Genomic DNA, 16,872 nt, shown 5'->3' on the forward strand with positions numbered 1-16,872 from the left:
AGACAGAAGGTAGAGTGATTGGTAATTTCCAAGTTGAAAGGAGAGCAGAAGTTGCTAAATGCTGAAGAATTTACTTTGGTGTAAAGATTTTTTGTTGTTTTTTTTTTTGCCATGTAGATCACCCTCAGGGCTGGGGATCGAACTCCCACTGAAGTGGCTACAGCCAGCTTGCAGTGCTGTGTCCTAACCCATTGCGCCACCAGGGAGGCCCCACCATCACCAAGTCACCTGTGTGTCATCACCATAATCCCGTGCACTTCCCTCCCCACCCACCCCCCCGTTTTTTATCCATTCCCCACTCCACCCCCACAAAATGTCTCTGGTATATGGCTGTTCATTATTATTTTCTTGCCTGGTCCATTATACTCCTGAACAGGTGTATTTTTATATTTCTGTCTAATTCTAATTTCTCAAGTCTGTAGATTTTGCTGACTCTCACTTAACAGTGTTCTCTACTAATACCTTGCAGGTTTTGTTTATTAACTATTCCTCACAACCTGATTTATGGAAATTTAGGTTTTACAAACTTGATTCAAGTCTTTGCTTGTAGTTGTATATTCTCAGGATAGATTATTTCCCTTTTCTACCCAGCACTAAGGTCCAGATGAGCAGATTTCCTTGCTCTCTTTCTTTCTGTGTACCCTTTTCCACCTGACACTTAAAGATGTAGCCTTTGGCATCCTAGTTTTAGAGAAAATTTACCACATTGGGTCCAGGGCCTTACGTTTCATATCTTGTCTCTCACCCTGCCCAACAAACAGGAACTCAGTATCTACCAGTGTCTGTCAGGTCTCTTACTTTTTTCCTTCAACTCTTTTTTTAAATCTTTGCCCTTGCAGCTGTACTATGAATTTATTAAAGATAATTTATAAAGTGCTTACACATAGGAGGAAACAATATAATTCAAGAATAAGAGTGATAATAGCTTTTACTCAGTGACTGGCAGTGTACATGTCTTGTACATGTTTCTTTTTTTTTAATCTTCCCAATAACCTTCATATTTACTGTTGAGGAACTTGAGGCATAAGAGGCTAAATAACCTATCCAGCCCTACATATAAAAACAAGTGCTCACCTCAGAGTTAATGTCCCAGTCCACATTCTCTTACTACTTCTGACCAAGAGGTCTTATTTGAGGACAAAAGTAGGAAATGTGGCAATGATAGGGCCAACTACATACATAGCCTTATATACCTCTCATAATTTTGACATGGTAAAAACCCTTCATAATAGAGGCAGTCAATATTTAAGATTAATTGAATATGGAGATCACATGGCAATATATGATAAACTGCTAGATTAATAGCATCTAGTTAAATGACTCAATAAATTTTTAACTCAGAAGACAAAGGGATGTCATTTCTGTTGATGACAGAAAGTTTCCATTATTCCTATTTAATTTTTAGTGCTGAAAGTTCTTTTGGGGGGGATATTAACTTTTTTTTATTTACTTCATTTTAAGACTTCTTAGAGGTAGAAGACTATATAGTTAGCATCCATATAAAATTGATATTTCTTAAACATTTAATATATAGTTTACATATATAAAAATCACCCATTCTCAGATGTATCATCCTGTGGTTTTTAGTATATTCAAAGTTATATAGTCATCCACCACTACCTAATTTCAAAACATTTTCATCAGCACCAAAAAATCTTCATATATGATTGATATTTAAGTTAGAAAGCAATCTGCCTTTCATCTGAAAATGAGGAAGTAACATTCTTGTTCAAATGAATAGTAACTGACATAATTTAGCCAGTGCTTTAAATTAGATTGGGATTTGATAAAAGATTAGTTTAAGAACACATTGCCTAAATTATATTTTTCTCTTAACTATTACAGTTCTTAAGTATTTGATTTGTGACTCTAAGTCCTAAACAAGGTGTGACTTGACAAGTATTTTCTTAAATATGAGATTTTTAGTTTTATTACCAAAATTCTTTTTGTTAGGAGTTAGGAAAACTGTACAATCTAATAAATTTAAACAAGAAAATAATTATAGGCTGTGTCTAAGGTTTGTCTAGAAACTTTAATCACTTTCCCTTTTCATTTAAGATGCCAGTGACAGTGGGCGGTCTTACAAAACAGTACTGGATCGTTGGAGAGAATCTCTCCTTTCTTCTGCTAGTCTATCCCAAGTTTTTCTTCATCTCTCCACCTTGGATCGTAGTGTCATATGGTCTAAATCTATACTGAATGCTCGTTGCAAGATATGTCGGAAGAAGGGTGATGCTGAAAACATGGTACTGTGTGATGGCTGTGATCGGGGTCATCATACCTACTGTGTTCGACCAAAGCTCAAGGTAGTTTTTTTCTTCTACTTCTCAGATTAGAATTGAGATTTTGAGTGATATATTATTAATGATCATTTATGTGATTTGTCAGACTGTGCCTGAAGGAGATTGGTTTTGTCCAGAGTGTAGGCCAAAGCAACGTTCTAGAAGACTCTCCTCTAGACAGAGACCATCCTTGGAAAGTGATGAAGAAATGGAAGACAGCTTGGAAGATGAAGATAATGAAGTTGATGATGATGATGAAGAGAATCAGAGTGAGGAAGAAGAGTATGAGATAGAGCAAGATGAAGATGACTCTCAAGAAGATGAAGAAATTAGGTAAGTCCTAGGATACAATACCTTTTTTTTTTTCTTTAAAGATTTACTTATTTATGCATATAGTACTGGACACTGGGCCAGAGTGCAGGGGCGGTGAAAGGATTCACCAGAGACAATGGGGAACAGAACAGGCTGACTGACAAAGTACACTGTTGAGGGGAGCAGCGGGCGGGTCAGGAGAGGTCTGCTTCGCCATGTGGGTCACTGACCAGACCAGGGATCAAACTCGTGCTGATCTGGCTGCAGCTAGCTTCACAGTGCTGCTCTTTAGTCAGTTGTGCCACCAGGGAGGACCCCTAGCATACAATAAATTAGAGTTCATGAATCTTACATAGGTAATCTTGACTATTCAAATATAAATAGAATAGTTGGGATGCATAATTTATTCCTTATTTATTTATTTGTATATAATTTACACTGCCTTCATTTTGAACATTCTCCCTCCCCTGCCAAATGTCTCTGATTTATAGTTGTCTGGTTATTTTTGTTTAGTTGTGTTGTGTTGTTTCTTTTTGAATTGCTACTTTTTTTTTTTTTAATTAATATGTGATATAGTACTGCATCACATTTCTGCAGTTTACAAGTAGAACTGATCTTGGGGATAATGACTTGACATCGACAGTGCAGTCAGTGCCATGAGAGTTCAGGTTACTTAGGGTCACCTGGCAGTTGACAGTTAAGACTGCACTTGGGGTGGGATCTGGGGTTTGATTTTGACTGATTCCCTAGTTTCATTCATGCCAAATGGCACTTCTCAGAAAGGCTTTCCCTAACCACCTACTAGGAGCATTTCTGTCTGGTTATCTCACACCATTCTCATCACAGCTCCTAGATGGGTTATACTTTGATACTCTTATATATAAAAAAAAAAAATGTGTTACGTGTACCTAGCAAGAGAGAATGTGCGTGTGTAATGACCTGAAGTTACCTTTGCTTTATGTGTTAATACACATTTGAAACTATTCCCAGGGAAATGTAATACCTGTGGGAGCTTAGCTATATCACAAGATCAAATATGAATTAAAGTTTGGACAGGTGGGCCCTCCCTGGTGCCATAATGAGTTAAAGCACAGCACAGCGAAGGTGGCCATGGCCACCTCAGTACAAGTTCAATCCCTGCCCTGGAGGAGACCTACATGGTGCAGCATACTTCTCCAGTCTTGTCCGCTGCTCCCCTCAGCAGTATATTTCATTCATCTGCCTGTTCTGCTCCCCACTCTGTCTCTGGTGAACCCTCTCACTGCCCCTGTACCTCTGGTCTGTACACCAGTTCTACTTATATAAAGAAATAAATCTTTCAAAAAAAAAAAAGTTTGGGGCCCTCCCTGGTGGTGCAGCAGGTAAATGCAGCACTAAGAAGCTAAAGCCACTTCAGCATGAGTTTTATCCCTGCCCTGGAGGTGACCCACATGGTGCGGCAGACCTCTCCTGACCCGCCCTCTGCTCCCCTCAGCAGTGTACTTCGTCGATCTGCTCGTTCTGCTCCCCACTCTGTCTCTGGTGAATCCTCTTACCACCCCTGTACCTCTGACTTGCACCCCATTTCTATATGCATAAATAAATAAATCTTTAAAAAAAAAGTTATAACCAATTATTGGTGATCTTGGCAATGTCCAGAAAGAAAGATGTCAGGAAGCACATTGTGATTTAATACTCTTATCACCACCCAGAAATAACATCTATTCTACCATATTCTGCAACTTAGCAAGCTATGCCACTTAAGCCTAATGAATTAGTTTGGAGACAGCCTCACCTTATTTGTCCCTTAGAATCCTCTCCTTTTTACATTTGAACCCCATTCATGTGGAATCAGGAAAATGATTGTGAAGACAGGACAACATAAAACTGGCAAAGTCCAAAAAGGCCATAGTCAGAAGAGGGATAATAGAGCCACCACATATGTTTTAAACAACTTGGTTTTCAAAGACTCCAGCTGACAGGAATCATATTCCCTATAACTTATAAAAGCAGTATTGTGTTAAGCATAAAGATCATAAAGAGTGTGGAAAATGCTTGGAAATATTTTAGGTAAATTGGAAGGCTAGGTATATAGGGAGATGGAGAGAAAAGCTAATGTTACAGTTTCATCCTTTTCTACAATTTAAAGACAATTAAAAGGCTGAATCTAATTTGTATTTTACAGAAAGAACCAAAAAGTAGCAGAGAGATGGTTGGTATTCAGGAGTCACAAGTTTAAGGTCTCTTTCAGTCGCAACCATTTGTGAAAACTACAGGTTACTTCAATATAAATAGTAATAGAAAGTGATAGTCTCCTATAGCAAAAAGAGACAGGTGATTTACATTTTAAGATTAGTTCCAACTCTTAAATTTTTCAACATTGGTTCAGTACATTTATTGACTATCCTGAGGCTGTGATTTTATTGCAATTTAGGATTTGATTTTCATGATGATGTCCTTGAGTTACCAAGAAAATATAACAGAAAAGTCATTTATACAGTACTTATTAGCTAACTAAAACAAGAGGAATAAAAATAATCTTTACCTCTATATAATAATTGTGTTTTCTAACAATTTTTATAGCCCACCAAAACGAGGAAGACCCCAAGTTAGATTGCCAATTAAAACAAGAGGGAGATTGAGCTCTTCTTTCTCAAGTCGTGGCCAACGACAAGATCCTGGAAGATACTCTTCAAGGAGTCAACAGAGTACACCCAAAACAGCTATTTCTTCTAAAACTACTGGTAGAAACCTAAGAAAGATAAGATCTGCTCCTCCTACAGAAACCAAATCTTTACGAATTGCCAGTCGTTCTACTCGCCAGAGTCATGGCTCACTGCAAGCAGATGTCTTTGTAGAACTACTTAGTCCTCGTAGAAAACGCAGAGGCAGAAAAAGTGCCAGTAACACTCCAGAAAATAGTCCCAACTTGCCCAACTTCAGAGTTATTGCCACAACATCAACTGAGCAGTCAAGATCTCTCAATGTTGCTTCAAAGCTTTCACTCCAGGATACTGAATCTAAGAGAAAAGGCAGGAAAAGACAGTCTGCAGGTATGAATAAGTCTTGCTGTAATCTATTTTCACCTAAAAGTATTGAGTAATTTGGACAGATTGAATGTTGAGATACTTTGGATTGTGTTTTAAAAATCTGTCACTAAGTTACAAAGTTATTAGGGAGCAACATGACCTGAAGCATGTTTATTGAAGGTGCAGCTATTTGGGGAATAAAGGTAAACTATATTACTATTTCTACTCATGTCGCAGGATTGATGTAAGAAGATTGTAAACAGTGTTCTTTTTATAGTGGAGCTGTTTGGTTAGTATTTGAAGCAAGTCAGTTTAACACTTTCAGCACTTCATTCATTCTTTTCCACCTTTCTTCCTTCAAAATACACATGCTTATCGCCTAGACAAGCCACTTCAGGTTATTTGATAAGGTTCCCATCTGACATACCAAACTTTTTCAGGGTGAATGGGAAGTTGTGGGTAGTAATGTTGTTAGGGAATAATCACCAACTATTTTTTAATTCTGGAAATTGTCATTTATGGTATTCTTTAGCAAAATTATTGCTTTAACCATACCCTTTTCTTCCTTTAATATCAATAGTAGTAAAGCTTTCATATTCCAAAATAAATGAGGTTAAATATAAAAAATGCTAAGGATTAAGGAATCCATTGGTGAAAGGGTGGAACATGATTAGTCCGATTAATGCAGCTATCAGGTGGTTAGATTTTCGGGGAGTATATCAGCTAACTACACTAAGGTCTAATTTATCTTTTTCTATGTACTTACCTGTTTCTCCCTCCCCCAATTCTGAATTCCAAGCTATTTGGAAAAATAACACACCTAAAAAAATTTATTCAAAAGAACTCTACTGGAAAAAAAGTTATATTAATTGATTTGAAATAACTGAACCTGTTTCTAAGAAAAATAAAGGGAAAATTTTATATGTGTAGGTTTAAATAAGTGGCTTCATCTATGGACTCTGTCACCAGCCACTGCAGGGTGAGTTCATTCCCCAGTTGGGTAGGTTACTGCCCCACATAGCAAAACAGACCTCTCCTAGTTCTCCTCCTTCTTCCCTCAGCAGTATATTTCAGTACATCTGCATGTTCTGCTCTCTACTCTGTCTCTGATGAATCCTCTCACTACCACTCCCTTCCGCTCACCTCTGGCCTACACCCCAGTTCCTGTATGCATAAATAAATCTTTTTAAAAAAAAAAAAAAAGAAAGAAAAATTTCTGTAAAATTTATATATATGAATAATCTTTTTAAAAATAATATTTTCAAAATTAAGAATTACTTTTTCATTATGCAATGTAAATTTATAAAGAGGTCTAATTTCTGGCTCTAAAGAAGTTACTTTCCTAAAAACATGTTTCAGGAACATTAGAGAAATGCTCACTTTCATTTTACTGTAGTTGAAAGCATATTTTTAACAAAGTGGAATTAAGAAAACAATCCACAAACGTTGTGTTCTAAATGTCTTTTACATAACATTCTTTTTGCAATCTGTTCCCAATGAATATGTGGTTCAATCTGAAATTTTTATGATCAAAGAAAATATAGAATATTTGATCCAGATTTTCGTATCTTTCAGGCTGTAAGTTAAATATCTCAGGGTGCAGAGTACTGATTTTCTGTTCAGATTTACTTTCTATTTATATGCCTTATTTACCTCATGCTCAAATATTTTGCTTTGTCATCTCATAAAATGCTTTATTCAGAATCATCTCCCATGACCCTGAATAGAAGGAGTTCAGGCCGACAGGGAGGAGTTCATGAATTGTCTGCTTTTGAACAACTTGTTGTAGAATTGGTACGGCATGATGACAGCTGGCCTTTTTTGAAACTTGTTTCTAAAATTCAGGTAATATTATTAGACTTTATCACATATTCATGCATGAACTTTATCAGCTATAACTATATATACTCTGTAGTTCACATGGCAACTCTGAAGTAATCAAAATATCTTTTATTCACTATGTTTCTTTCAAAACCAGTTAGAAGGTAGCGTGTTTTCTAATAAGTCCCTAAGTGATGATGAACGGTACTGGCTTAGAGACTGGAGGTAGACAAATATTGATGTAAATTTCAGCTACTCTTAAATAACAGAGTTGGTCTAAGATAACTAATGGATTTGAAATGGTGTTATACTTATTTGTATATGAATGACAGAATGTTATGTATTGTGACAAAACAGTGTTAGTGCTAAATTGAAGTTTTAATAGTCTTTCAGAAGTAGAGAATAAAAATTTGCACATTTCAGAAGGAAGAAATTATAGGAATTGGTAAGTTTTTTTTATGGAAGAACTATTTGGTCAGATAAATGAAGAAAGGTAAAATTTCAACAAACCGTGAGAAATGATAGGTGGTTTGCATTGAGCAGAGGGTTTGTAAGAGAGACTTAGACATAACTAGATTATAAAAATTCTCACTTATCAAAGTGTTTGTGGCTTCTCATGAAAAACTAGCATCATTGTAATTCTGCTTTGAGATTTCTAGAACAGGATCATGAAGCGTTAATTAACATTAAGTATAATTTTATTAGAAATCTCAGGTTGACTCCCAACTCTTTCCCTGAGGAGTTTGTATACTGAATTACTATCAGTAGGCTTCTACAACTTTATAGCTGAAATATATGGTTTCAATGGAATAATGATATTCAGAGATTAATATCAAATTTGCTTTTAAAGTACAACAAAATCTTCATGCACTTGATCACTTAGCACTGATATTTGAATTGTTTTACAGGTCCCAGACTATTATGACATCATTAAAAAGCCCATTGCCTTAAACATAATACGTGAAAAAGTGAACAAATGTGAATATAAATTAGCATGTAAGTAATTTGTTTTTCTAATATTTATTTGTATTTAGTGATTTTTTTAATTTAAATCATGTATATTAATGTAACTGCATAGATGGCATACCAAGAGATCCAGAAAATGTGTATCTATATATATGGAGATGAAATGTGAATGGGAATTGAATGAGCTAAGGAAATTAATTTAGACTCTCATCTTAATAGTTTTTTATAATTATGTACCTAATTTCAAGTAAATTTTTTAAATATTTGTATTTAAAATATTTTAAATACCTCTATGGTGGGGCAAGGAGTTAAGACAGCACTATGAAGCTATCCACAGCCTCTGCAGCATGTCACAAGTTGGATCCCTGACCCATGTGGCACAGCAGACCTCTCCTGTGCAGCCTGCTGCTCCCCTCAGCGGTGTATTTCACTCAGTCTGCCTGTTCTGTTCCCACTCTGTCTCCGGTGAATCCTCTCACCCTCTGCATCTCTGAACTACGCTTCTGCTCTTGTATACATGCATGAATAAATAAATCTTTTAAAAAAAAAAAAAGCTTCAGTTCTACTACCTTGATTCACAATTTTCAATTTGCCAAGAAAAAAAAATGGGCTTCCATTTTCTTCACATCCAAGTTGCCAAGACAGCTGAAGGATATCTTTCAACATTGTTTTTAATTTATTTATTGTTTTTGAAGTAATGTCTTATATCTTTACGAGTGTTTTGACAGTATAGGAGGTCCCCTCTCAAGTATATCAGCATATCACCCCTACTGCAAAAGCATCTATAGTTCTCCATCTTAGTCACCTGTGCTCACCCCAAATCTCTCTCACCTTAAAAAGCCCCATATCTAGGGCCCTCCCTGGTGGCGCAGCGGGTTAAAGCACAGCATTGAGAATCTAAAGCCACTTCCACATGAGTTCGACTCCCGCCTGCCCCGGAGGTGACCACATGGTGTGGCAGACCTCTCCTGACCCGCCCGCTGCTCCCCTCAGCAGTATACTTCGTCTATCTGCCTGTTCTGTTCCCCACTCTGTCTCTGGTGAAGCCTCTCACCGCCCCTGAGCCTCTGGCCTGTACCCCAGCTCTGTATGCACAAATAAATAAATCTTTAAAAAAAAAAAAAAAAAAAAAGCCCCACATCTAGATTTCCATTTTCTTAATGATGTTTCTAGATATAATACAAACAAAATTACATTTGTTATTTATGTGCTTTCACTCTGACCTCATTTGTTTTTCTTTCTTTCTAGCTGAGTTTATTGATGATATTGAGTTAATGTTTTCGAACTGCTTTGAGTACAACCCTCGTAACACAAGTGAAGCAAAAGCTGGAACTAGACTTCAAGCATTTTTTCATATTCAGGCGCAAAAGCTTGGACTCCATGTGACACCTGGGAATATGGATCAAATTAGCACACCACCAGCTGCAAAAAAGACACGAATCTAATTTTGTCCTTCTAAAGGCTCTTTGAAGAAAAACAAATTGTTCATGAAAACAGAACATTAAATCATGCTTTAAAGCAGACATAGATATGTAAAGCAATAACAACTTATTGACCACACTGAAGTGTGACCTGCACTATATTCTCAATTTTAATATTAAGCACTCAGGAGAATGTAGGAAAGATTTCCTTTGCTACAGTTTTGTTCAGTATCTAATAAGTTTGATAGATGTTTTGGATACAGTACTGGTTTACAGAGGTTTTTATACATTTTGAGATCATTCATGTGTCCCAATATCTTGGAAAATATTTTTTCAACGTGATCTATTTTGTCATTGATGATCTTTTTTAGAAGTGTGGTATTAATGGAGATTTGTCTATATATACAGATGAATCTTTTGTTATAGACAGTTTAGGAGGAAGTGTGTATGTCTAAGAATTGTTTAATGAGCACATTCTTTCAACACTACACATGAGTGAATCCAATTTTATATCCTTGAAGTGCTGTACCAGTGCTGGCTGGAGGTATTAAGTTTGAGTTTATTAACTAGATATTTATTTAGTATTCAGAGTAATTTGTGAATTTGTTTTGTATTTATAAAATTTGTATCTGGAAAATGTTCTTTAATTTTTTAAAACATTTTACTGTGTTTTTGTTTTATTTCTCTAACTTCCTTAATGATCAATCAATAAAAGTAACACCCTCCCTTTTCCCTGACAGTTCTTTCAGTTTTGTAGAACTGTATTACAAGTTTCTATGTACAACTTTCTAGGTGTACAAATAAAATGATGCTTTTTTTTTTTGCAAGGATTCTGAATTTCTAGAATTTTTACAAATCAGAATTGGAAATACATACACACACACACACATTATATACAGACAATAAGAACCAGTGTTTTATTGTACCAGGGTGTCTGTGGTAGTGATTAGATCTTTTTCTGTCCAAACCCTTGAGGGATAAAATGTCTCCCATCTGTAACAGTAACATTTTATGTTAGAGATTCTCACTGAAAGGAAGAACACTAGTAAGGAAGATATTTAGGGACCTTAGTTTTGTAGGGAGTAACTTCCTTTTTTTAGTATGCAAAAGGCATACTATCTTCCAAACTTTAGATTTAGCTCTCATGTTTATTTAGCTACATGTCTCATTAATACTGGCTTCAGAGTCCTGTTTAATATTTAAGCATATGCAGAAATGTATGAGAAGCAGAAATTTAATACTTACGCCAAATTTTGAAGATCGTCCATTCTCTTAATTTTAATGTTAGCTATTTTTCCCAGCATGTTAAAATTGTTTGATCTTTTTTTTAAGGGGTTATGGTGAATTGGTGTGTGGTCATAGTTTGATTTTTTTTTTAAAAGATTTATTTATGTATACAGAACTGGGGTACAGGCCAGAGGTGCAGGGGCAGTAAGAGGATTCGCCAGAGACAGAACAGGGAGCAGAACAAGGGTGACTGATGAAGTACACTGCTGAGGGGAGCAGCGGGCAGGTCAGGAGAGGTCTGACATGCCATGTGGGTCACCTCTGGGGCGGGGATCGAACACAGCACTAAGTGGCTTTTTAGCCTTAGTGCTGTGCTTTAACCGGCTGGGTCACCAAGGAGGGCCCCCATAATTTGAATTTTTTTAAGTGGGCAAAGTGGTTAGATTAATTTCACTAATAACAAAAGAGAGATTTCCACATTAGCCTTTATACTCTCTATTCAAGAGAATTTGCCTTGTGAAATAAAGATACCAGAGAAAAACCTCTAGGTAAAAAAAAATATGCAGGAACATCGGTGTATAAGTAATATAATGGTATGCAAATATTGCCCAAACTTTTAATCTTCCTATTCACTCTTTTTCTTAGTAACATGCTTTGTCTTAGGAGCCAATGACCTTGTTCTGTCAAAGAAGTTTGAAAATGACGTTCAGAATATTAATGAATAAATCTGTAAGAAAAGTTAAGATTCTGATGTAAGCCTTTAGGCCAATGTTAGAGATATATTTTTTTCCCCAGTAAAATGAAACGTGTACCTTTAATGATAAAATTAATAAATGGTCATTATTCCAAAAATAGACAATGATACATATATAAATTTTTCTGTATAATTTTTCAATTCTGCAAAAATGGGATCATGGTATATTTTATTTTAAGCAGTTTTCATTTGCTGCAGTAAATTATAAATAACTATGTTTATTTATGTGCCATCCAATATCCCACTATATCCATGACTCACTTCATATGGAACACTTCTCCTAACCAAGTCCTGCACTTATTTAACCAGTTAATTGATGACAACTAGGGTTATAGAAAATAAGAATTTCCTTGGGACATTCTGAGTAATTATATTAGTAATCGCTTTCATATTATAATAGCTGTTTCTGTTACTAGATCACCAAAGTAATCTAGTGATCAGAGAGTGACAAGTAATGGAGCAGTGTAACATTTAGCAATAGTCATTTAAAAGTTTTAATTCTTGTAATACTCTGTGCACTCTGCTATGCAAGTCTCCACAGTCCTGTAGGGCGTAGCTTATCAAGATCTCTGTCAAGATCCAAATAAAAACATTTGGGCTTTTCCAGCCACCTATATCTGTAGCAACTACTCACTCCTGCCAATGTAGCCCCAAAACAGACAATACATACATAATCTTATATTTTAACTGTATTGCAGTAAAACTATTTACTAAAAAAGTGGTAAACCTGATTTGATCTGCAGGTTCCTTTGCTGACCCCTGTCCTAGAATAAGTAATTGAGAGACCACCTTTTTTTTTTTTAAATCCTTATGCCCTTTTTAAAAATAGAGATATACTGGCCCTCCCTGGTGGTGCAGCGGGTTAAAGCACAGCACAAAGAAGCTTAAGCCACTTCCGCATTAGTTCCATCCCCGCTTGCCCTGGAGGAGATCCACATGGCCAGGCAGACCTCTCCTGACCGTCCAGCTGCTCCCCTCAGCAGTGTACTTCATCCATCTGCCTGTTCTGCTCCCCGCTCTATCTCTGGTGAATCCTCTCACCCTCCACATCTCTGGACTGTACCCCATTTCTGTACGAATAAATAAATAAATCTAAAAAAAAAATAGAGATAAACTGATAGGAACATGTATATCTCAGCCCTAAATATTTTCAGTAATTCAAACTTTTTGGGGAAGCATTTACAATAAAAATCAAATGAATGGAACTTTCCCCACAGTGATTTTCTCATTGTTACAGACTCTACTCCTACTTTACAAGCCCATCTCTTATTCTTTGATGTTTATCCCAACCATGCCATTTCTATTTGAGGAATTATAAATGATTCTGTCTATTATGGAAGTAAAGAAATAACATTTTCAGAGTTCTTGGGTGCTGTTAGCCTATGGATCAAATGATGATAACTATAATTGTGGACACTAGAAATCACATAAATTCAATGTATTTTTGCCTCAGGCAAATGTGCTTGTTTTTATGATTAATGGTCGAGAACAATGAAAATACCTCCTCTCTGAGCCTAAAGTACCTGCTCTTAACCAAAGGCAGATGGTTCGAGACAAGAGACTTTTCAGAACTTTTGTGTATCTGCTTGAAAACTATCACTGCATTCCCTCATTATTTACCATTAGGGTAAGTAAGCCTTTTTTGTAAGAGTTGGGCCACTAGATACTAGGGACATAAAAGGATACAGTAAAATATATGACTATTAAATGTGCAGGAAATAACCCAGAAATGTGTATTGGTTTTTATTATAACAGGATATTTTACTTCATCCTGATCCTGAAATCTCCTAGATCTCATTTAGACTGTACAGTTTCATTTTATTTCAAAGCAAGAAATGAAATTCAAGCCATATGCATCTCTCTAATATTCTTCCTCCTTTTCAACTCAGCTTTTTTCTCTCTAAAGTTTAACCCAAATTTGTCAGGTTCTACAGAGAATGTTAATTATTTGTTTATCAGCTAGCCTAACAATGCCATCACTAAGGACAAAGCATAAAGGGACCACCCTTCCAAGCCATTTCTTCAAAGTTTCTTGAAGGAAAACTAGCAAACTAAAAATCAAAGAACATCTGGAAATCCATCTGTATAATAAAAGGCAAGAGATTTATAATTAAAGCAAGTTATACATTGACATATATGAACCATTTGGCTCCATCTGGTAGAATTAGAAATTGTGTTGAGAGTTCACATGTGTTAGAAATCCCAACAGATCAAAGACTGAACTTAAACTCTTCCCTAGATCTAAAAGCATCTACCATTCCTCCCACAAATGTGGAAGCTCATCTTCATCTAATTTTGCATATAACTTTGAAGGTTTAAATTATTCAAAAGTCATTAACTCCCCATATTATTTTGAAGAAAATTCCAGTCCACACTGTGTCATCTGTAAATATTTCTAATTATTCTAAAAGAAAAATGACCAGTGAAAATGAATGCAATATCATTACATTAAAATTTTACACTATTGCCTTGAGTTCATGAACTACCTAGTTGGAAAGAATTTCTTGAAGAAAGGTGAGAAGAGGAATAGGAGAGAAGATGTGTGGGGGAGGAAGGAAAGGGAAAGGAGGGAGAAGTAAAACAAACTGGAGTAAACTGGAAAAGGCACCAACCTAAAGGAATAGCAATATGTTTCATTTTTTAAAACTTACTAGGAGACACCATAAACAAAATGAAAAGGCAATCCAGAGAATGTTATTTCTAATGCATTTACAAAGGATTAATGTACTGAATATACAAAGAACTGCTACAAAAAAGGGGGGGAAAATGGCCCTACAAGAAAATTATATAAAATATGTGAAGAGGCATAATTAAGGATAATCAACCTTACTAGGAATTCGGAAAGTGAAAATTAAAATCATGGTGACATACCAGTTCATGCAGTCAAACTGACAAGTTAGTCATTTGTACTAATTTGCAAGAATGTGACCAGGGCTCTCCCTGGTGGCACAACAGGTTAAAGCACAGCACTGAAGCTAAAGGCACTTCAGCATGAGTTCAGTCTCTGCCCTGGAGGTGACCCACATGGCACGGCAGACCTCTCCTGACCCACCCGCTGCTCCCCTCAGCAGTGTACTTCATCAGTTGGCCTGTTCTGCTCCCCGCTCTGTCTCTGGTGAATCCTCTCACTGCTACCACACCTCTGGCCTGTACCCCAGCTCTGTATGCATAAATAAATAAATCTTTAAAAAGAGAAAGAGAGAGAATGTCTGGATATAACCCATCTGAAATTCAGCAGGGTTAAGGATTTGGGATAAGATCATTGCAGGCCTAGCAGCAGTTTTTATTAACTGCAGTTTTCAACAAGAGAATTTATAAGAGATAAGCATCCCAGCTTTAAAACAGTTGGGGTCAGGGGACCCTCCCTGATGGTGCAGCGGGTTGGAGTGCAGCACTGTGAAGCCTCCGTCAGCCAGCGACCTCAGTGCAAGTTCAATGTCACTTCATTGTGAGTTCAATGCTTGGATCTGGATGTGATCCACATGACCTGCAAACCTCTCCTGACCCACCAGCTGCTCCCCTCAGCCATGTGCCTTGTCAATCTGCCTGTTCTGCTCCTGGTGAAGCCTCTCGCCGCCCCTGCACCTCTGGCCTGTACCCCAGTCTGTATGTATAAATAAATATCTCTAAAAATAATAATAAAAATAAAAGTAAATAAAAAATAAAAATAAAATAACCATAAGAGGGACCTCCTGGTGGTGCAAGGGATTAAGTATCAGCACTGTGAAGCTATCAGCAGCCACTGCAGCAACAAAATATCCTATAATTCAGCCTAATAAATTGCTTCTAATAGTGAGTTTATCCTATATACACACATTTTTACTTTTGTGATCACATTAAAGATACAGTTTTATAAGAGCCAGGTCTTGGTATAACATTACATTATAGGTATTTTTCCATTATTGTTTTAATGACTGCATTATGTCCCAAGGAACTGAAGTTATAATTTACATGCTATTTCTAGTAAGACAGTATTTGATTTTCCCTCTGGTGGATAATCCTACCAGGATTATCAAACAGTAGAGTTCTCAATAAATACTTGCATAATTCTGGTGAGAACTCACTTCACAAGAGTGTGGAAATTATTTTGTGCCAAATTGCCAAATACAAGACACCCCTAAATTTGAATTTCAAATAAACAATGAACAATTTTCTAGTGTAGAAGTATTTCCTAAATATTGCATGGGATATACTTATGCTTAGAAATTACTAGGTGTTTCCTGAAATTCAGATTTTCCAACCATCCTTAATTAAGCAACCCTGGTCTGCTCCCTCCAGGTAAAAACATTGTATGTGAAGGCAAAAGTCATTTTGATCCTTCCTGTTTTTAACTCCAGGGTTTTGATTTCAGCTTAGTTATTTGAAATCTGATGACATTTTTTGCTAACAAACTAACCATTGGAGAAAATTCTCTTGAAGAGATTCAAAATCTCAAACATTTCTTTCCGTTAAATCATCTCCAGTTTTTTTACTATTTCCATTTATATTTTGCCCAAATTAGTTTCAATAGGATTCTCTGTTTTCCTTATAAATATTACAACAGATTTGATTTTCCAGTTTCCTATACATGAAACATTTTAAATATTGTCTGTACATTTAAAGTTTTTCTATACATTATTTTAAAAATTGATATTTCTGCTGTTATCAGTTTTATTTTGCTTCTATCTATTTCAACATTTTATTTTGAGCCGATTATTTCTACCTAGTCTATTCGATTGTTGGTTGGTTTTGGTTAGTGTGTGAGTGTTGTTTTTTGTTTTTTGGTGGTGGGGCATAGAGTGACCTGTTAAAACAACTTCTGCATAAAAATTCCTAGATCAAGTAAAATTATGCAAGGGAGTATGGTGGTGGAAGAGGGGGAAACCTCCTCGTGGTTCCACAAACAGACCACGAGGGTTTTTCTCAGAGAGAGCTGGGAACCCAGCCTAAAGTGTTGGCTACAACTGATACCTTGTGTGTGGTTGGGAGGAATGTTGGGGAACTTTTACAAACCATTAGAGGCACTGGACTTAGCCACAGCAATTTATGATAATTCCATTCAAATCATTGTAAAAGTATTGTTGCTGTGTATGAAATTTTTC

The 16,872-nt window shown here is 36.2% G+C and overlaps 1 protein-coding gene across 1 annotated transcript in view; it reads left to right on the forward strand.

Annotated features, from left to right (window-relative positions):
• BAZ1A (bromodomain adjacent to zinc finger domain, 1A) overlaps positions 1-10,626 on the forward strand; it is an 87,138-nt gene extending 76,512 nt beyond the window's left edge. The window contains exons 22-27 of the mRNA XM_004681945.2: positions 2,059-2,306; positions 2,389-2,615; positions 5,157-5,626; positions 7,305-7,447; positions 8,332-8,419; positions 9,638-10,626. Coding sequence (XP_004682002.1) covers positions 2,059-2,306; positions 2,389-2,615; positions 5,157-5,626; positions 7,305-7,447; positions 8,332-8,419; positions 9,638-9,834 — 1,373 coding nt within the window. The 3' untranslated portion in view covers positions 9,835-10,626. The remainder of the gene's footprint in view (positions 1-2,058; positions 2,307-2,388; positions 2,616-5,156; positions 5,627-7,304; positions 7,448-8,331; positions 8,420-9,637) is intronic.
• The last annotated feature ends 6,246 nt before the right edge of the window (positions 10,627-16,872 follow it).

This window comes from Condylura cristata, unplaced genomic scaffold (assembly GCF_000260355.1).
Source record: "Condylura cristata isolate star-nosed mole 26May11 unplaced genomic scaffold, ConCri1.0 scaffold00013, whole genome shotgun sequence".
Lineage (NCBI taxonomy): Eukaryota > Metazoa > Chordata > Mammalia > Eulipotyphla > Talpidae > Condylura > Condylura cristata.